Source organism: Pogoniulus pusillus, chromosome 31 (genome assembly GCF_015220805.1).
Source record: "Pogoniulus pusillus isolate bPogPus1 chromosome 31, bPogPus1.pri, whole genome shotgun sequence".
Classification (NCBI taxonomy): domain Eukaryota; kingdom Metazoa; phylum Chordata; class Aves; order Piciformes; family Lybiidae; genus Pogoniulus; species Pogoniulus pusillus.
In genome coordinates, this window is record NC_087294.1 from 9,060,036 (window position 1) to 9,081,306 (window position 21,271).

Here is a 21,271-nt window from a genome sequence, read left to right on the forward strand (position 1 = left end):
AGCAGCAGCCTCTCCACAACATCCTTTCCAGTAGCTGTAAGCAGCAGTGAGGTCTCCCCTCAGCCTCCTCTTTTTCAAGCTAAACAGCCCCAGCTCCTTTAGTCACTAAAGTCGTAGGAAGGCTTCTTTAGCAGTGTGGGATTGCAATTGCATCAGATTATGCTGCAATTTAATAATTGCACTTATTTTGGGCTTTTAAAGCCAATCTTTTATTTAAGACTCTTTTTGCCCCTCCCTCCCCCAAACTTGACAAGCTTTACAGTAGCTCTCTGTGGTTGAACAGTTGATCAGGTGCTTGTGAGTAAAATCAGATGCAGGAGTGAGAGTCCTCAAGTTAACAGGGACTGTTTGTCATTAGTTTCTTCATATTCGTTTCCCAACTGGCTGATAAGCTATAACCAGATGATTTCAAAGCCCCAGTGGGACTGGAATGAGTGTTTCAATACTTAACAGCTCCAGGAGACAGAGCCTGCCAACTCCCTGTTACAGCGTTGCTACTTTTTTTTAATGGATACATATTTAAATTCCGCTTTTGAACTGACACTTGGATTTCTCAGGCACTCTCAGACTCAGACACAAATTGCTCTGGTGTTTTGCCTAGGAGAAAGTACAAATAGTTTGCTGCAAAGGCTTGCATTACACTCCAGCCAGCACTTCAGGATAGCTTTATGAGGACAAGTTAAATAGAGACAAAACACTGTTCTACCAAGACAGATGCACTGATTTTGATGGCCTGGCTTTGGGAAACTTGAATAAAACCAGCTAGCTGGCAACTATTTGTGCACTAGCACTCATGGGGGAAAGCAGTTTGGAACATGTGAGCATGTATTGAATTGCCCAACCCAAAATGGGAGGAGGATAACTGAAACCCTCCTTCATTCTTGTTCCTTGCCCAGTTAAATCCAGTTTAGAGCAATGCTTTGCTACACATTGCACCAACAGTTAGAGGGAATAAAGGACTGAGGTACTTATTTTACAACTGGAGAAGTCCTTTTTTAAAGAGTACTGCAATAAGTGCTGTAGCAAAAAGAGGTGCCACAAGATCATGAGTAAGTGGAGTGTTATGAACTAGGTGTTACATCTTGTCACGCAGACAGCTCCTCCATCAGCTGGACGGTTTCACAAGCTACTCTACAGCTGACATAGGCACTTTATACATCAGCTCCTGCACTCTGCTATGTCATCCATGTCCCTGTCTTATTTTATGTCAGATAAGCTACTACCACAAACCAGGGTTGCTGCATTTTGGTAGGTATCTTACCTATTATCTCTGTGTGAATAAGCTCAATCGGGAAACATGGCAGAAAACTGGACAGTTGGCTACAAGTCCACAGGGATTTTTTTTCTGTTGTTGGTTTTGGATATGCTGTAGGAATACCTCAGGTGAGCCTTAGCCTGTCTGTCTCATTGTCATAATAGAATCATAGAATCAGCCAGGTTGGAAGAGACCTCCAAGATCATCCAGTCCAACCTAGCACCCAGCCCTGTCCAATCAACCAGACCATGGCACTAAGTGCCTCAGCCAGGCTTTTCTTCAACACTTCCAGGGACGGTGCCTCCACCACCTCCCTGGGCAGCCCATTCCAATGCCAATCGCTCTCTCTGCCAACAACTTCCTCCTAACATCCAGCCCAGACCTCCCCCAGCACAAGTTGAAACTGTGTCCCCTTGTTCTGTTGGTGGTTGCCTGGCAGAAGAGTCCAACCCCCACCTGGCTACAGCCTCCCGTCAGGCAGTTGTAGACAGCAATGAGGTCTGCCCTGAGGTCCACACTAAATGCCCCCAGCTCCCTCAGCCTCTCCTCACAGGGCTGTGCTCCAGGCCCCTCACCAGCTTCGTTGCCCTTCTCTGGACACCTTCCAGCACCTCAACATCTTTCTTGAATTGAGGAGCCCAGAACTGGACACAGCACTCAAGGTGTGGCCTGACCAGTGCTGAGTACAGGGACAGAATAACCTCCCTTGTCCTGCTGGCCATACTGTTCCTGATCCAGGCCAGGATGCCATTGGCTCTCTTGGCCACCTGGGCACACTGCTGGCTCATGTTCAGCTACTCTCTACCAGTACCCACAGGTCCCTTTCTTCCTGGCTGCTCTCAGCCACTCTGTCCCCAGCCTGTAGCACTGCTTGGGGTTGTTGTGGCCAAAGTGCTGAACCCTGCACTTGGCCTTGTTCAGTCTCATCCCATTGGCCTCTGCCCACCCATCCAGCCTGTCTAGGTCCCTCTGCAGGGCTCTCCTACCCTCCAACAGATCAACACCTGCTTCTAGCTTGGTGTCATCTGCAAACTTACTGATACTGGACTCAATTCCCTCATCTAGATCACCAATAAAGATATTGAACATAAATATTGATTAAAAATATAAGATAAGATATAAATAAAACCATAATATACATTATATATTATATTCTCTATGTACATATAAAAATACAACATAAAATATTGATGATCCTATTTTCCTCTGTATCCGAGGTTACTCAACCAAATCTGACCCTCTCCTGAGGTGTCACTAGGGAGTCTTTTCATGTGCTGGAGTAAAGCAGTCAAAGACAGTGATGCAAATGTCACACATAAGACTGAAGTGCACAGATGTGCAATGACTCTGCCTGAAAGAAACCCCCAAGAACACAGCAGCTTTTCTGAATGGAAAGTTTGTTACCGGTCAAAGGTTTTCCACTACAAATTATTTGACCTGAGTCTCAAGTTTCCATCTTTTACTGAAGTATAATTACAGGAGCAAATTTTGGGAAGACAATTTTTATCAAATCTTTCAGAAGAGACTCTCCTTCCAGGCAGCTTAGATGCACATTTATTATCAAAGACAAGCAAGTGTTTGAGCAGGAGAGAAGCAAATGTAGTGGCAGAAGAGATAAAGACAGGAGCTGCAGGATGGGCCCTGCAGCTGTGAACCTGCTCCTACTGAAGGAGTTAAATGTGTTCATGATATGAGATCCTGCAGCACATCTTGTTACTCTTTGAGGCAGCTTCAGCAAGAATATAAGAAACAGATGGATGAAGGTGTGATCAGTTTAGTAATGCCTGCACATGGTCTTTCCATGCTGGGGAGAAGCTTTCTGGCAGGACAGTGTTGGAGGGATTTATGCTGTTCTGTCTTTGGAGCCTGTTTTTCAGAGAGAGAGGGCTTGAGGCTGCACAGCTGCTAGTCTAAAGCCCTTCTAGATTTACTACTGGAAATTCACTTAAACATCAGTGACAATCTCCTCCAACAAAGATTAAGAACAAAAAAATGTAAAGTAGGAAATGTTCAAGGGAAGAGGGAATTGTGGTGCTTCTGATTAAAATCAACCTCTCCCCATCCCATCCTAGGATTTCAGAAAGCTTTCCAGCACACATCTGCCTCCAGTTTCCTCTTTGTTTATTCAGTCATCAATTATCAAGAGACTTTTTGTTTTGTCTCAATGAGCTGCACAATTTGAAGCAACTGTGGTATCTCAGATGGTTCTGCATAAACCAAACACAGATTCCTTCCTGGCACAGAGAAAACTGGATTGGATTAAAATAAAAAATATCCAAAACCAACAGAATTTTCTCTTTAAGCTGTTGTGAGGGTTATTATAATGTCATTTTCCCCCATGAAACAAATAATAGACAAGCTTCAAAAGCCCTGAGTTGTTCTCAAAGAACAGAAAATGAATAAGATCAGACATCATGATTTATGATGCTTCCACTCCTTCTTTTTAAGAAAAAGGGAGTATGTTAGCAATTAAAGTCACACAAACTCAGATTCTTTTGACTCCTAAAATATTATGACATGCACTTGCCCAAAGAGCCCTCTAGGACAAATGTACAATGACAGCAACTGCACTTGAGCCTTGGAGGTGGTAGCTCCCTGGACATACTATTACCTCTGATTAAACCAGTGGGTTGAGGCCTTTTATGCTCTCTGTTGATAGCAGGAAATTACAGTGGAGCATTAGCCACTCATCTTCCATTTCCAACAGAGCTCTGTCAGTGACTGCCACTGCTACGACACCAGCTACCAACCAGGGACTTGAATAATTTCTGCTACCCCTTAGCTTACTTTCCCATCCTCACCTCTCCTTCCACAGGAGCAGTCTTGTGGTGATTTTAATTGAATATTCAAAGAATGGCTGGCTGTATTGGCAGCTCTGCTTGAGGTTTCCAAAGCAAAGCAAAATAACATCAGTTTAACAACAATCTTTTTGTGCAGCAGATACAGACCCGAGTCTGTAAATATAAAATGCTGGAAACCAGTAGATGAAGAAATTAGGCTCCCTCAGATTTTTTTTTACAGGGCAGTTAGAGTTGAGGGAGGTAACAATTCTGTCTTTTTCTTAGGCAAATAATGACCTGGCTCTTGACAAATGCCTGTCTCAGTCATCAAAGTGCCAGAGCACATTCTGGGACTTGACAAAGTGCCCAGTCATGTGCCTGAAGTATAAATTTGTCTTCCTACTTTGGTGTAAACCTGAAATACAGCTCATAGAGTGAAGAATGCTATTTAAGATGCTGTCCAAGATTTCACACACACACACACACACAAACAGAAAGACAAAAGTAACAAAACCTAACCAGACAAAAGTACTTATAAGTGTATGTCCTGCCTTTACATGCTGTAATCTACCTGTCAGCATAGTAACTTCTTTCTTGTTATGATAATGTTGTACAGTTATCATGTCATTTTATTACAGATGGAGAATTCAACTCTGGGCCACTAGTCTTTGCTTCCTGCTAAGAAATATCTGTCAATAAAGTGTCTGATGCCAGTATTTCTGAGTTCCTTTCTGTAGTGGTTTAAGGCTTACTGGAATATTCTCCTAAGAGAAATCAGTACAGAATCTGAATGAACAGGGTATTGGCTGTAAAACAGTAACAGTGGTAAAGTCTCTATCATTCATTGGTTTGCTAAGAGGTATAAAAAGCCAGTGTATAAGCAGTTCATTCTTCTTGGCTCTTGGGCACTGGATCTCTTCTCTTCTATCTCTAATCTCTAATCTCTTTCCAGTAACCTTAGCTGACCAGATAACATGTGAGCTTTGCTGGTAGTTTTTATGTGGAGAGAGGGTGGCATTGGCCAAAAGCTTAGAAATTGCTCTTAAAGTAAAAAACAATAAATTACTTTACAGATGAGACTGATTAGCCTCATTTTCTGTTATCCCTCATATTTTAAAGTTTAGAGTTTAGAAAAACTATGTATGTGATCCAGGAGGAAGATTAATCTCCTGCAGCTTCTTGCATCCACACATCACCTTCTGTAGCAGTCAATAGGAAGAAAAAGGCAGTCTCAGAGTGGGGTTTCTTAGACCAGTTTCAAGGTTGTATTTTGCAAGGAGCTGAATTTGAAGGAAGTACCAATCTCCCAATCTTTTCAACAACAAAAGGGAATCACAGAATTACAGAATCACAGAAATCTTAGTGGTTGGAAGGGACCTCCAGAGATCATCCAGTCCAACCCTTCTGCCAAGGCAGGATCCCCTAGGGTAGTTCACACAGGAATGCATGCAGGGGGGTAGGGGGATGGGTTTGAAAGTCTCCAGAGAAGGAAACTCCACAACCTCTCTGGACAGCCTGTTCCAATGCTCTGTCACCCTCACTGTAAAGAAGTTTCTCCTCATCTTGAGATGAAACCTTCTATGTTCCAGCTCATAGCCGTTGCTCCTTGTCTTATTGCTGCACACCACCAAAAAGAGATTGGCCTCATCCACTTGACACCCACCCCTCAGATATTTGTACATGCTGATCAGATCTCCTCTCAGTCTTCTCTCCTCCAGACTAAATAGCCCCAGGTTTCTCAGCCTCTCTTTGTAGGGGAGATGCTCAGTTACCCCAGTCATCCTCATGGCTCTCTGCTGGACTCTTTGCAGAAGACCCCTGTCTCTCTTGAACTGGGGAGCCCAAAATTTGCTATAGACTTTTAACAAAACCTTTTTTTTTCAACATCTGTTTACAGACATTCTGTACAGACATTTTCTCCCCATCTCTCTTCAGCATTATTTCATTTGCAGAGTGAGAGGAATACCTTATAATGAAAATCCACTAGGAGTGCTCCGAGCTTTTCTGCCTGAAATACAGAAAACCCTTGACATGTTTATTTGAGATTCAGAAATTCTATTTTTTGTTGCTAATTCAAGTTATTTGTTATCAATATTCACAGTCACAGTCTATTTTTTTCATAAGCCAGTAGCCTCAAGTATTTGGATCAGACTGGGGCTTGAGCGTGCATGATGCTAGGCACTGCCCGTAACACCATTCTTGGCTTGGAAAGACAGATCGTGTGGAGACATGGAACTCCAGAGAGAATCAAGTCAGACAATGGCACTCATTTCAAGAGCAGCCTTGTGAAAAACTAGGCCAAAGAGCATGGTATTGAGTGGATCTATCACATACCCTATTATGCACCAGCTTCAGGAAAGATTGAGCGCTACAATGGTTTGCTGAAAAGCACCCTAAAAGCCATGGGGGGTGGAACTCTGAAACACTGGGACAAACATTTAGCACAAGCTACATGGTTGGCAAATGGCAGGGCAGGACATTACAGCTGAGAAATTTTTTTTGGCTTCAGTGAAAATATGTAAATGTATGCTTAAGTAGTTTGATGATCCAGGCATGGTCTAAGAGATCAACTCAATGCTGTAAGAAGTATGAGGTGTACACAGGAACAACAGATTATCATTAGGAATGGTAATTCATAAAGAAGAAAACAAATTAAAAGGAAACTAAAATCATCAAGGAAAGGTAGATACCCAGCTAACAAGGCCAAAGAACAGCAGGTGTTTGATTTTGTGTCTCTCTGTGTGTTTTTCCTTTATTCTGAAAGTGACCAAAACATCCTATAGATAATACGCACCAAAAGCTCAGTAAGAATGGGAAAGTTAAAGCTATCAACAACGTTTCAGAACAGCTCCTGAATACAATGAGATATTCTTTACAACACAGAGCAGAGAAGAACACAAGAAAATGCATTCTTAAGGTGAGAAGTTTATGAATATTTGCAGTCAGGGATTGAGTGAAAGCACAGGAACTCCATGGCTTTCTCAGATGTGGAATCATAGAATCCTCCGAGTTGGAAGAGACCTCCAAGATTATCCAACCTATCACACAGCCCTCTCCAATCAACTAGACCATGGCACTAAGTGCCTCATCCAGTCTTTTTTTGAACACCTCCAGTGACGGTGCCTCCACCACCTCCCTGGGCAGCCCATTCCAATGGCAAATCACTTCCTCCTAACATAAATCACTCCTACTAAAGGTAGCTCCACGATAATGTAAAGGAAATTGCAGAGACTGTGAAATGGAAAGGTATGACCAAGTAATAATTGAAAAAAAAAAGAATTAATTGCTAGAGATGAGCTCTAATATGAACCTGAACCATTGCTATCTAAGTTTTGAAAATTTTCATCTGGAAATATTCCTCTCCTTACGCTACCATGAAAGGATGACTGGCTGTAAAACTGGCTAAGCGGTTCTTGTCCAGTTTGCTCCCATTATTAGATGTAATAATTGCTTCTTTCCCCTCCTTCCCTTTTCTTTTTTTTTTTTTCTTTTTTTTTTTTTTTTTTTTTTTGGAGAGTGTTATTACAGCAGTAGGGTTAGTCACAGCAATTTTCTATACAGCAAGTACTTTGGGTGAACACATCCCACTCATAACAGTTTGCACAAAGAAGATGGGAAATTAAGTGAATGCAGTCCGTGTCCGGGCACGAGGTTAGGCACGAGGAAACATCAAACTGTGAGGCAGCAGGCTGAATAGGCACTTAATTTTTCATTTATCACCAATAACTCATGTGACAAATACCATGAAATATGATATGAGATCATCTTTGGTAAATCAAGCAAGCAGCCTTTTTTTCCTGCTTTTCTAAGAAGTTCCTAGTTATATATATAAAAAAAATTAACTTAAGCTGAACTAAAATAGTACGAAAAGTCTGGGAAAGAAACTTGGGATTCTTCTTGTCTTGCTTGTGTTCTCTCCCCAAGATGTGCATGTCATAGGCCTATTTGTTATCCATCTGGAGCCTTACTTAACATTTTTCCTTGTGCTGGGTCAATAGAGAGGACCTACAGGTAAGAAAAAAGTGAGTGTTCTGGGATTTAACTACTCAAGGGTGATGGAAACTGAGAGAGAGCCATGAGGGTGACTGGGGGACTTGAGCATCTCCCTTACAAAGAGAGACTGAGATACCTGAGGCTGCTTAGTCTGGAGAAGAGAAGACTGAGAGAAGATCTGATCAGCATGTACAAATATCTGAGGGGTGGGTGTCAAGTGGATGGGGCCAATCTCTTTTTGGTGGTGTGCAGCAATAAGACAAGGAGCAAGAGCTATGAGCTGGAACATAGAAGGTTTCATCTCAAGATGAGGAGAAACTTCTTTACAGTGAGGGTGACAGAGCATTGGAACAGGCTGTCCAGAGAGATTGTGGAGTTTCCTTCTCTGGAGACTTTCAAAACCCACTCTGGATGCATTCCTGTGTGAACTACCCTAGGGGATCCTGCCTTGGCAGAAGGGTTGGACTGGATGATCTCTGAAGGTCCCTTCCAACCTCTAACATTCTGTGATTCTGTGAACTCATAGTATAGACTTTCACTAGATTATTACATACATGGGCAGCAGAATGCAATCTTTCTGTCTGCTACATGCTTTGGAACAAAAGGAGAAGGTACTTCTTGGCTTTCTGCTGCACTGCTTTTGCTATTCATTGTAGCCATGCTTTGAGTTTTTCCTGAATATGGTATTTGGTGAGGTTCTCAATCAAGTCAAAAAGCCATTTTGAAAGAGAAGTTGAAGAGGCAAGGGTTATTTTTAGTTGGTGAAAGGGAGACTTTTTAATGATCTCCATAGCTCAGCTGGATCCCATGGGCTTAATGAATGGCTTTTGTAGAGGTGAGCAACACCTTGACACCCCTCTAAAGAAAGTCATAATGGCACATTTGTGCTGTACTGATATTGACAAATCCTCATTATTGCATTCCCTCCAAGTTCCCTGACACTCCCACCAAGCTCAGACATGGGATAAAACTGTATATGGTGCGACCCAATGTTTAAGCAAGAGGAAAGAAGCCAAAGAGAAAATATGTTTAGAAGTGTGTTTTATATGCCTGCTCAAAATGCCAAGGCCAGTTTTTGTCTCCTTCAGCAACCTTCTGAAAGGTGGAATACTGCAAGACAAGTGTTTTCAGTCTGACCTGAATTACAGGACAGAAACAGGATAAACAGGTGGTCACTGTCACTCAGCTAACAGGCTACGTAACTACCTAAAATAGTAATTAAATCAAAATTACTTCAACAATAAGATGGTATTAGAGAACTGCCCTTTAAAATACACTTAAGGGCATCAGAATTTCCCATTGATACTATCTTTTAATGCAAATTAATGTCACAGTTATGAAACTAGGAGAGGGAATTATTATTTACATTCTTTGTGCATTTGGGCACAAATCTCATGATAGTAGAGACAGAGTTCCTATTTGTTGAGCATGAAATGAGTAATGAAGTGCCAGGATGACAGCATGTGTACACTGTAAAACCCTTGACAAAGGAGACTCTGTTGCTGCCTTGTGCCCACCGATTTGCCACTTCCTCTCTCCAAACGTAGGCAGCCTGGCATCTCTACTGGAGCCTTCCAGTTAACACATCGAGTTGTTAGCCTCTCTGTAGTGCTACAGCAATCAAGTCGTGAGCGTCCTTAGAGGAAACAGGTGAGATTTTGAAAGCATTGCATTTTGAGAAGAGACAGTCAAATAGGGGAGAAGCTCTTAAATGACATGAAGGAGTAATAAGCCTCTATTTAGATGGTGGCAAAGTCACAGAGTGTTTACAAGCACAACTGCGAGATCAAGAGTTGAGTCTTATTTTTGAAGTGTGCTAAGATACTGGAATGATGTTTTAGGAAAAAAAATATTAGTAGCTATTTGAAAATCTCTACCTTTTGTCTACTCCATTGAGGAATATCTACAGTTGCAGAGTACATCATATTGTTCCTAACAGAATAAATTTTTAATCAAGAGATTTGCATTGTCAGTTACAGTATAAAATATAAGTGAAAAGTTTCTAGCTTGGCACTATATGTTTAGATCTGAATTTATCTCCATAAGATATCAAAGAGGGACATGGTGGTTTTTTTTCTGTAGGTACTATATGTTTAGGTTTGAATTTATCTCCATTAACAAGATACCAAAGAGAGACATGGTGGGTTTTTTTCTATAGGCACTATATCTTTAGGTTTGACTTTATCTCCATTAACAAGATACCAAAGAGAGACATGGTGGTTTTTTTTCTATAGGCACTATAACTTTAGGTTTGAATTTATCTTCATTAACAAGATACCAAAGAGAGACATGGTGGGTTTTTTTCTATGGGCACTATATGTTTAGGTTTGAATTTGTCTCCATTAACAAGATACCAAAGAGGGACATGGTGGGTTTTTTTCTGTAGGTACTATATCTTTAGGTTTGAATTTATCTCCATTAACAAGATACCAAAGAGGGACATGGTGGGTTTTTTTCTATAGGCACTATAACTTTAGGTTTGAATTTATCTTCATTAACAAGATACCAAAGAGAGACATGGTGGGTTTTTTTCTGTAGGTACTATATCTTTAGGTTTGAATTTGTCTCCATTAACAAGATACCAAAGAGGGACATGGTGGGTTTTTTTCTGTAGGTACTATATCTTTAGGTTTGAATTTATCTCCATTAACAAGATACCAAAGAGGGACATGGTGTGTTTTTTCTGTAGGCACTATATGTTTAGGTTTGAATTTATCTCCATTAACAAGAAATCAAAGAGGGACATGGTGGGTTTTTTTCTATAGGCACTATATGTTTAGTTCTGAATTTATCTCCATTAACAAGAAATCAAAGAGGGACATGGTGGGTTTTTTTCTGTAGGTACTATATCTTTAGGTTTGAATTTATCTCCATTAACAAGATATCAAAGAGGGACATGGTGGGTTTTTTTCTATAGGCACTATATGTTTAAGTTTTGAATTTATCTCCATTAACAAGATACTAAAGAGGGACATGGTGGTTTTTTTTCTGTAGGTACCATATGCTTAGTTCTGCATTTATCTCCATTAACAAGATACCAAAGAGGGACATGGTGGTTTTTTTTCTGTATCCATTCTCATCATTGCTTTTTCATGGAAAAAAACTTGCTTCCATTCATCCTGTAGTGCAAGCTGCTAATGGAATAGACACCTATCTTTTTTTGTAGCAGCCATCCTAAGCCTCTTCCTAACCATTGCTATGAAGTTTTAAGTAAGCCCGATGGGTGGCATAGAGGTGAGTGTAGCTTTCTTGCTGGTCACTGTAGATTTTAGGCCTTTTCCTCCCTATGCTCATCACTTAAGTTTACAAAGACTAATCCATGTACTTATTGTCATCTGTGCAGCCAGAGCACCTAGCCTGCACAAGGTCAGGTGCATGTGCAAGTCTTCAAATGCCTGAGATATAAATAGTTCTTCTATTTGGCTATTTAGAACAGCATTGCTCATGCCTGCCTATCAGTTTCAGTAGAAGCTTTGCATGTGCAAGAGATACAGCATCATATTTCAAATGATATCCATGAGGGCTCTAGAAAGCTTTGCAAAACTGCAAAGCTTGATCGGTGCAGAAGCACTTGACTTGCTCCTGCAAGCACTCCTCTGCTGAGCAGAGCAAACTGACACGTTTAACTCTTCTTCAGTATGTATTTTCCCCAGTAAGTTCTATGGTTATTTTCCTGATGAGATGTCTCAACGTAAATTTGAATAGCTGTTGTTTTCTTTTCCTGTGAAGGTGAGTTCAATGGTTGTGCAAGGCAGAGGCCAGCCAGCCAGAGCCTTGCCAGTACCCCTCAGTCCTGGCTTTCAACACAGTTGTTATTCCAGTAATGTCTCTCTCTTTTAAGCTGCAGCTGCCAACTCTGTTCAAATGTGTGGTGGATTTCTGCTGTGGGCAAAATGCCACCAAGACTGAAGCTGGATCCACGAAAGTGCATTTCATGGCTAAATGCTGATCTGTAACCATAACTCTCATAGGTAATACATGGTGGGAATATGCCACAAAGCAGCATTTTTGGGTGGGTAAGGAAGGTAGGAACCTCTCTGTGCTGAAATATGACAAAGTTTGTTGTCCCAAAGCAGCAAAGTTATGTTCTAATAGTCTGGGGAGGAAAACAAACAAACAAATAAAATGTGCCACCCCTCAGCCTTTTTTTCCTTTCTCCTTCTTTTGATTGCTTTTCTCTGGGATGAATTGTAAATGGCTATTTGTGAGGAAACTGCTTTTATTCCGAACAAGGACTCATCTGTCTGCTTTTGCAAGCATGAAGTCTACACCAAAAGGGAAACAAAACTCATCCACATTATTCCTGTCTGCGTGGAATTTACAATAATGAAAAGAAAGCACCTCAGCCATTTGCCACGGGGTGTCTGGAAGGCTTGCACGTTCATCTTGCTAACTAGCTCCTTCACAGTTCCCTTGGAAAAATCTCTGCAGACAGCAGAGTTGGCCAGCAAGAGATGAGATCTTGGAAAAACCTACCCCACATTTCAGTAAGGAGTAAAGGCCAAATCTGGTGGTGGAAGACTGATTACTAGAGTAACAAAGTAGAGAAATTGTTTTTATCATCCATCTCCCTTAGTTCACTGCCATCAGTAAGGCTAAACAAATTAAAACAAATGGGATCATTTAATTTTTTATGTGTTATAATGAGTGCAGCTGCTACTTCCTATATAACAAATATGAGGATAGCTGCATCTACTCTCTGTAACCTGGCATTTGTGCACTCAAGTTTCTCTTCTAGCTGTCAGACTTTTCTCCTTCTGTACTAGTTCTGAAGCCCGCAGTTATTTCCAGGATAAATTCATAAACCTCAGTGCTCTGCCATGCAGAGATTACTAAGTTGGCTTTTCCTGAGATAGTTAAGATGTGAGAACTTGCTAATTTACCTTAACTTTGGACACTTCCAAGCTAGTAGGCAATTTTCCCCAGCAGAGTTAATTAGCTTAGGTGTCCAACCAGCAATTTTCACAGCAAACACAATTATCTCTGCATGATACGATATTGTGTCATGTCTGAGCCCAGAATATGTCTCTCTACGTATGGGAAAAATTAATGACAGGTTATGCCACTGAAAAAGAGAAGCTGGTGCTCTAGAGAGAGTGATAGCTCCCTTCTGCCCTTGATAGTATGAGTACCTGCACTAATAACCACATTGTGAGTACCTTGTTACATGTTCAATCTTTGTGCCAGCTATCTTTTCTTTGCTTCAAAGTCATAATGATTATAAGTGTATGAGGAGTCCAGGGTTCTAGCTTCCAGAATGTAGCATAAAGTAAAAGCTTTTCAGCATCCAGTTGGGCATTGTCTAGCAATTCTGTCACGGTCAAGTGCCCTCACTAATGTGCCAGCAGCTCCAATTGAAGCAGAACAGTGCAGATTTTCTCCCTTGCACTGGAAGTGCTGATGAGCTACCAGTGGCTTCAGAAAGACTTGGAGCCCTCTGACAATACACTTTTATTGACAGTGTGGGATTTTTATGACCTGCCTTACTCTAGTAGTTCAGGTTCTCATTGTACTTATGAATTTATTCCTAAGGAGTGAGGAAGCACTTATCTTTACATTTTCCAAAGGACAATGGATGCGCAGGGATGTTTAAAGCCTTAGCCAACGTCAGGCTTTAGAGACCACTGATAGATTTCACATCTGAACACTGCTCTTCAGAAGGCTAAGGTGGGCCATTGATTCATTTCCTTCTGTGACAGTTAAAAAGGTTGTGTTGCTTTAGCTAGTATGACACACAGGACTGTAAAGCACAATATAAAGCATAAGAGGGAGAACAGAATTTCCTGTAAGAACTTTAGTACAAACAATTACACTAAGCATATCCTGGGCAGAGCACATAGTTATTATCTATTATATCCTCAGGAGGCAGTGCCAAGGCAGCATTTAATTTAGTTGCTCAAGTTCTTTATCACACTTGGATTGTAAATATCCATCACTACAATGTTGAAAGATGAGGCACTAAACTGATTCTTTTGCTCTTAACCTCAGGTTGAGTGTAAATTACCCACTTCCACTGTAGCCATTTCACTAAAGCATTTAGGCATTTTTAATCTATTATTGCACTGCAAGCCTCTCTTCAGCAACCCTCCCAGGAAAAGAACCTCCTCCACATAACCCCTGTTACCTCAAGAAATGTGGACTCACAGCAACAAGCCTGGTGTTTCTCTTACAAACCTTTCAATTGCCAGATAATCCAGTATACCTTAGGCACAGACATTTTCTCCCCAACCCAGCTGTTAGCATCTCAGAGCACTTCTCAGTAATGTACAGTTCCAGGTAGGGACTGGTCTTGCGTCAAGGAGCCCTGAAGAAATACAGTCAGTACCCCAGGCTCCTGTGTTTCCATCCTAAGTAAGTAATTATCCTCTGAGTCTTGCTAAGTCTTGCCCTCCAGATTTCTGCCAGCACTGTGTCACCGTTATGGTAAATGACAGCATGACTTTGTCAGTGCACTTCAAGGACTATGCGGCCAGAGAAGATGCCCCTCTTTGATTGTACTTTGCTTACTGGTTATAGCCACAGGCTTCATCACGTCAGCTGTACATTGATCAGTGACAGACTTCATCTTCTGCTCTTCTGGAAAGTCTGTGTAAAATCTGAAACTGGACACTATATGACATATTAGCTACAAAGTATTTAATCATAGAATCATTGAGTGGGCTGGGCTAGAAGGGACCTCTAAAGGTCACCTAGCGAATCACCTCTGCAGTCAGTAGGGACATGCTCAATTAGGTCAGGCTGCCCAGAGTCCCCTTCAGCCTCATTTTGAATATCTTCAGGGATGGGGCCACAACCACCTCCCTGGGCAACCTGTTCCAGTGTTCCACCACCCTCATGGTAAAGAACTTGTTCCTGTAAGCCAATCTAAATCTGCTCTTCTCTAGTTTGAAGCCATTGCTCTTGTCCTGTCACTACAGGCCTTTGTAAACAGTCTCTCTCCAGCCTTCTTGTAGGTCCCCTTCAGGTACTGGCAGGCTGCTATTGGGACTCTCCAGAGCTTCCTCTTTTCCAGACTGAACAACTCCAGCTGTGTAGCAGAGGTGCTCCAACCCCCTGATCACTTTCCGTGGCCCTCCTCTGGACCTGCTCCATCAGGTCCATGTTCTTTCTGTATTGAGGGCACCAGACCCAGGTGAGGGGTACTCACAGTACTCCAGGTGAGGTCTCACCAAAGCCAAGTGGCAGAATCCCCTCCTGGATCTGCTGGCAACACTGCTTTTGATGCAGCCCAGAACGTGATTTGCCATCTGGGCTCCAAGCTCACATTGCCTGCTCATGTCTAGCTTCTCATCCATCAGCACCCCTAGGTCCTCTTCCACCAGGCTGCTTTCTATCATCTCATCCCCAGTCTGTATTGGTAGTGAGGATTGTTCTGACCCTACACTTGCTCATGAGGTTCGCCTGGGCCCACCCCTCAAGCTTGTCAAGCTCTTTTCGGTTACATGGTTTCTGACTCCTGCTTTTCTGTACAGAGTTCAGTATGAAAGAAGAGGCATCAGAATGGACATCCTCTGGCTGTATAGCATTACCAAAACTACACACAACTCTATGCTAGATCAAAACAGTAGAGTTTATCTTCAGTAGCTGCCTTCAATGCCACTATAAAGTGCTAGTTTCTGCTCCCCATACCTCTTAGAGAGCCAGCTGTGGGATGTCCATTTGCACTTAAAATCTTCTCATCTCTGTACATGGTTTAGGATATCTTGGAGTGAAATGTAATATCCTATGCTATATATGACAATACAATCTTTAATTTATCAGAGACACTGAAGAAAAATAATAGTGGGTGAAATAATTTAAATTCAAGAGATGTAACCTCTGAGAGCCAGTCATGTCTTTGGCATGTCCCATTGGAGTCATTTTTCCATTCCTTATGGAGCACACCATATGTTCTCATTCTTGCTCGTGCATAGATAAGACATAGATAAGAATATATGTAATGGAAACAAGATCCTGTTCAGCTCACTGCTCCTGAAGAACCATTTCTGTTAGGGATGATGCCAAGCTCAAAATTTTGCACTGACTTGTTAGAAAAGTGCCAACCCAAATAATGAACCAACTGTGCTGAAGATTTTCATCTGCCAGTCACCATTTTTGTTCTTCCCTCTGCCATCTCCCCCCCTTTTTTTTCAACCCCTGCTAATGGATGATAACATTTGTACAGACATAACTTTCTTAGAACCAGACGTTGTGGTAGGCCTGATAGGCCCCAAATAAGCTTATACATGTCCTGTCTTGCCTAGGCATGTTTTTCTGTTACACCAGAGAGGCAAGCGTGGGAAACGGACACAAAAGAACCTGGTGCCACTGAGTCTGGCCTGCCCAGGCTCCTGTGGTGTAAGGCACACACTTAGCTTGTGCCTGCCTAGTGCAAGGCCTGTGCTTTGCCCAAATTAGGGAAATGCAAGCCTAGGGCTTTGCCTAATATGGTAAGGTTTGGCTAACTGCCATCCTGACTGGCTGTTTCATGTCCAAAGGGCAATTAATCTCAGCCCACATTGATAAAAGTAGATACGAGGGTGAACAACCTGCTTCTGCCTTCTTGCTTTGCTCCTCTGCAATCTCTGCTGTGCCCAGCCCTGCTGCTGTTGCACACTGCCTTATTGCTGCTTGCTAAACTCCACTGCTGCGAGTTACCAGGAGCAGACCCTGGATGCCTGCAGGTGATCGGCCTGTGTGGCCAGAGTGATATCGTGCTGAGACTGCACCACATCTGCCTCTGCACCTGAAGGTCCTGCCTAGAATCCCTGGACATATACACAGATCATCCAGAAGAAGCCAGGAGACAAGGTCAGAGATTGTCTGTGTCCTGCTCCCAGGAAGATTCAAGTCTCAACGTCCAACAAGACACAGTCCCCTGAAAGCATTTGGGCACTGTCTGGACTGTGGCTAAGCCCTGCGAGTGAGTAATCATAATTTGTGAGTAAATGCTTAAAAGCCTCTTTGTAATTCTCTGCTGCCTTCTGCCATAGAGCAGAAAGAGCTTGGGCCCAGCTACTGGGCAAGCAGCATATTGACCGCAAGCAGCGTTTGACTGCAGGAACCTTCTCTTCCAGTTCAATTATTGTCCACATATTTTGCTGGTTATTACTAGATCCAGACATTATCCACAGAATGTTTCCATGATGGTGGAAGAACCCAAATATTATTTAAATGAGTGGTCAGGAGTGGTGAGAGTTCTGAACATCAAAATTACTAAACAATATTAATTGTGGGAAATATCATCTCACGCCAATTAGCTTCCCCTCCACAACACCAGAGTACTGTGAACTGGGTGGTTTTGAAGCTGTAGGTTGTAATTGGCATGATAAAGGATCACAAGTGTGCCTGTTCTGTCAGCGTGCTCCATTAAGAACCTCTAACCACGGATCGCTGATGAAACAGATCATTACGGCCCATTGTGTCAGTTCATCTGTTGGGATCTGTGCACTATAAGCATGACAGATTTCCTCTGCAGCAATTATACTCTATTGTGACAATAGGATTTAATGACTATAAACAACAAACCACATAATCTGTTATTACAGAGCACAGCTATGCTCCCAGATGGGAATGAAGTTCCCAGACATTGCCAGTTGCAGTTTTTAACGTTCTGGCTATTTCAGTCATGTCAGTTGATGCAGTGCTCTAATTTACAGCGTACATTTATTTCAACCCTGGCAGGAGAAAGGTCTTCAGAATTTAAATTCTGATGCTGCAAGTGTTCCATGATTTTTTTTTTCCCTGAGAAGGCATTATAATTTAGATTTTTAGACACACCCTGTACTTCATTGTGATACTGGCTGTGCTGTTACTGTTTCAGTATTAACAACGTAGATAAAATAAGCAAACACAATAAAACTGCTCACAGAAATTAATAAAACATAGCAGAATGGCCTTCTGTTTGTTAGAGATAATGGGCAAAGTGCTACACAAGTGCAAATCTGCAAAATCACAATGACTGAAATCTTGCTAAGTGATGCAGCTGAAGGTCTGACCTAAATGCTCTTGGTACGTATTTATGAAATCAATGGCTTCTTTCAAAAGACAGAATTTCAACTTTCAAATACAACTTCTGCACTTGAGGACATCAGAGCTTACGATTACAGTGTTGGTACAGCTATACTCCCATCTATGCAGATGGGCACTGCTGGATTGTACACATATGCATTTTGTTTCAATAGCTTAAAATCGCTCACAAAGAATATATTACTGAGGATGGCATTTGGATAAGCTGTGTAAATGCCATTGTGAATTATCATGGCCTTTATTGTGTACTTTTGAGTAGTTCCCAATTAAATGTACTTCCACACACTTCTTGCATCAAAAGAGGAAAAGATTTTTACCCTTACCTAGCATGCAAACACATTTGGCATTCTGGTCAGGACTGTCAAATGAGATTTCTCCGCACCTCTGGAAAAGAAAAGAAAAGTATATATTTAGTTAAAGCCACTGCAATAGTATCCCAGTTCTTGTCCTTTGATACCCCTGATTATGTTTTGGAAATAGAGGTGTTCAAAAACTCACTGTAAAAATGTCAGGAGGCAAAGTTTGAGGAAGAATGGACATTACTAACATGAATGGATGGGTCAGCATTGTATTTCAGGGTGTTCACCAAGAAAGACTCAAAGTAACGCCTATTACTTTTGTACCTGTGGCTTTGGCTGTCACTCTCTGTCACCATCAGACCCAGTGACACCACTGGTAGTAATTGCAGCCCTCTTCAGTACACTCATGCAGTTATCCCATGGCTACACCCTAAACAGGATCATAGTATCATAGAACCAGTCAGGGTTGGAAAGGACCACAAGGATCAGCTAGTTCCAACCCTCCTGCCATGGGCAGGGACACCCTACCCTAGATCAGCCTGGCCACAGCCTCATCCAGCCTGGCCTTAGACACCTCCAGGGATGGGGCCTCAACCACCTCGCTGGGCAACCCATTCCAGGGTCTGCCCACTCTCATGCTGAAGAACTTCCTCCTCACATCCAGTCTGAATCTGTGAAATGATCTAGCTGGAAATAAAACAAACAGCTAAGCTGATCTAACAATTTGTATCCCTGTAAAATAAACTTATAAAAAACCAACCTCCCAGGGAATCTTAAATACATATTAAAGAAAGCTGTCACTTCACTAAATTCCAACTCTCCATAACACTTGGGAGTAAAATTACTTTTTATAGGGTGAAAATAATGAATGTCTCTATGCTAGCATGTCTTGTTAATGACAAATAATATTCACACATACAGATGTTCTATCCCTACATACACCTGTCGAAGGAACATTGTTAGAGCTCAGAATGGAATACAGAAGTGTTGGGTTGTTTTCAAAGATAAGAGGTTCTTTCTTGAGTCCTTCATGCAGACAGGCATGTTAGTTTAGCTGCCAGGAGAAACATAATTAGTGTGGGCTCATGGGTCTGATCCAGTTCCCATTAAAGCCAGACAGCGTACAAATCCCACTCACTACTGAAGTGGTTGCTTCAGGTGCTACCATAAAAAGAGATACCCTCATCTTTTGTAGGCAGGAGTGGTCCTTTTTTCCTTACCTAGATTAATTATGGATTCTGATATCTATGACCTCATGGGAATAACAGTAATGTGGTTCAAGTTTGGAAAAATTGCTGAAAGCTCCTCATGTCCCTTTCTCTGTTTTTTTCTCTTTTTCTTATCATAATAGAATCATAGAATCAGCCAGGTTGGAAGAGACCTCCAAGATCATCCAGGCCAACCTAGCACCCAGCCCTGTCTAATCAACTAGACCATGGCACTAAGTGCCTCATCCAGGCTTTTCTTCAACACCTCCAGGGACAGCGACTTCACTTCCTCCCTGGGCAGCCCATTCCAATGCCAATCACTCTCTCTGGCAACAACTACCTTCTAACATCCAGCCTAGACCTCCCCTGCACAACTTGAAGCTGTGTCCCCTTGTTCTGTTGCTGGTTGCCTGGCAGAAATCAACCCCCACTTGGCTACAACCTCCCTTCAGGTACTTGTAGACAGCAATGAGGTCACTCCTGAGCCTCCACTTCTCCAGGCTGCACACCCCCAGCTCCCTCAGCCTCTCCTCACAGGGTTTGTGTTCCAGGCCCCTCACCAGCTTCATTACCCTTCTCTGGACACATTCCAGCACCTCAACATCTCTCTTGAATAGAGGAGCCCAGAACTGGACACAGCACTCAAGGTGTGGCCTGACCAGTGCTGAGTACAGGGGAAGAATAACTTCCCATGTCCTGCTGGCCACACTATTTCTGATGCAGGCCAGGATGCCATTGGCTCTCTTGGCCACCTGGGCACACTGCTGGCTCATCTTCAGATACTATCTACCAGTATCCCCAGGTCTCTTTCTGCCTGGCTGCTCTCAACCACTCTGTCCTAAGCCTGCAGTGCTGCTTGGGGTTGTTGTGGTCCAAGGGCAGAATCCTGCACTTGGCCTTGTTCAGTCTCATCCCATTGGCCTCTGCCCACCCATCCAGCCTGTCCAGGTCCCTCTGCAGAGCTCTCCTACCTTCCAACAGCTCCACAACTGCTCCTAGCTTGATGTCATCTGCAAACTTACTGATGCTGGACGCAATCAGTTTATTCAGTTTCCTCTTTTCAACACGTATTAATTCCCCTCTTTATGTAAGGCAAAGTGGTTAGTAGTGTTTTTTTTATGTCATTGAAAGTTTTGTTTGTTTGGGATTTTTTTGTGTGTGTTATTTTGTTTTACATTCTTGTTTTGTTTGTTAAGAGACATTTGCAGCAAATACCACAATGGGCAAAGAATCAGGTAAGTAACAAAACCCCAGAGCTTCAAAGAAGCTGAACACAGCAATAGTTTCACAAATGAGCAACACATTTGGAACTCACTTTTCTAAAATAGCCTTCACCTCCTTCACACTGAAATAAACACAAACAAGCAACCAAAAGCCCATCTCCCACACAGAGTCTTTTCGTATTTCAGATCAAAAAAGAGCAAACAGCCTCATATATTAACCTTTCTAGGTGGGAGAACACACAAAGAGTGCAAAAGGAAAATGACACCCAGCGTTTCAATGTTACTTTTGTGAATGCTCCTTGTCAGGAGACAGAGAGGTTTGATATTTGCACTTCCAGGAAGATCCTTAAGATATGAGTACCTTTCCGTAGCAATCTGCCAGCTTCTTCTTCATGACCCTAAGTATACTTTGATGAACACAGATGTGAGAAAGCACTTCAAAATTCACAGCCCACCTCACCCTGAATTTATGCTGCTCTTTGGAAACGCTTGGTTGTTTTTGATG

At 42.3% G+C, this 21,271-nt stretch overlaps 1 protein-coding gene across 5 annotated transcripts in view; it reads right to left on the minus strand.

Moving 5' to 3' along the window:
• The window catches only part of PDE7B (phosphodiesterase 7B), a 391,225-nt gene that overhangs the window by 129,719 nt on the left and 240,235 nt on the right, over positions 1 to 21,271 (minus strand). For all 5 annotated transcript variants that reach the window (XM_064169330.1, XM_064169326.1, XM_064169329.1 and 2 more), the window contains one exon: positions 18,360 to 18,420. In XM_064169330.1, coding sequence (XP_064025400.1) covers positions 18,360 to 18,420 — 61 coding nt within the window. The remainder of the gene's footprint in view (positions 1 to 18,359; positions 18,421 to 21,271) is intronic.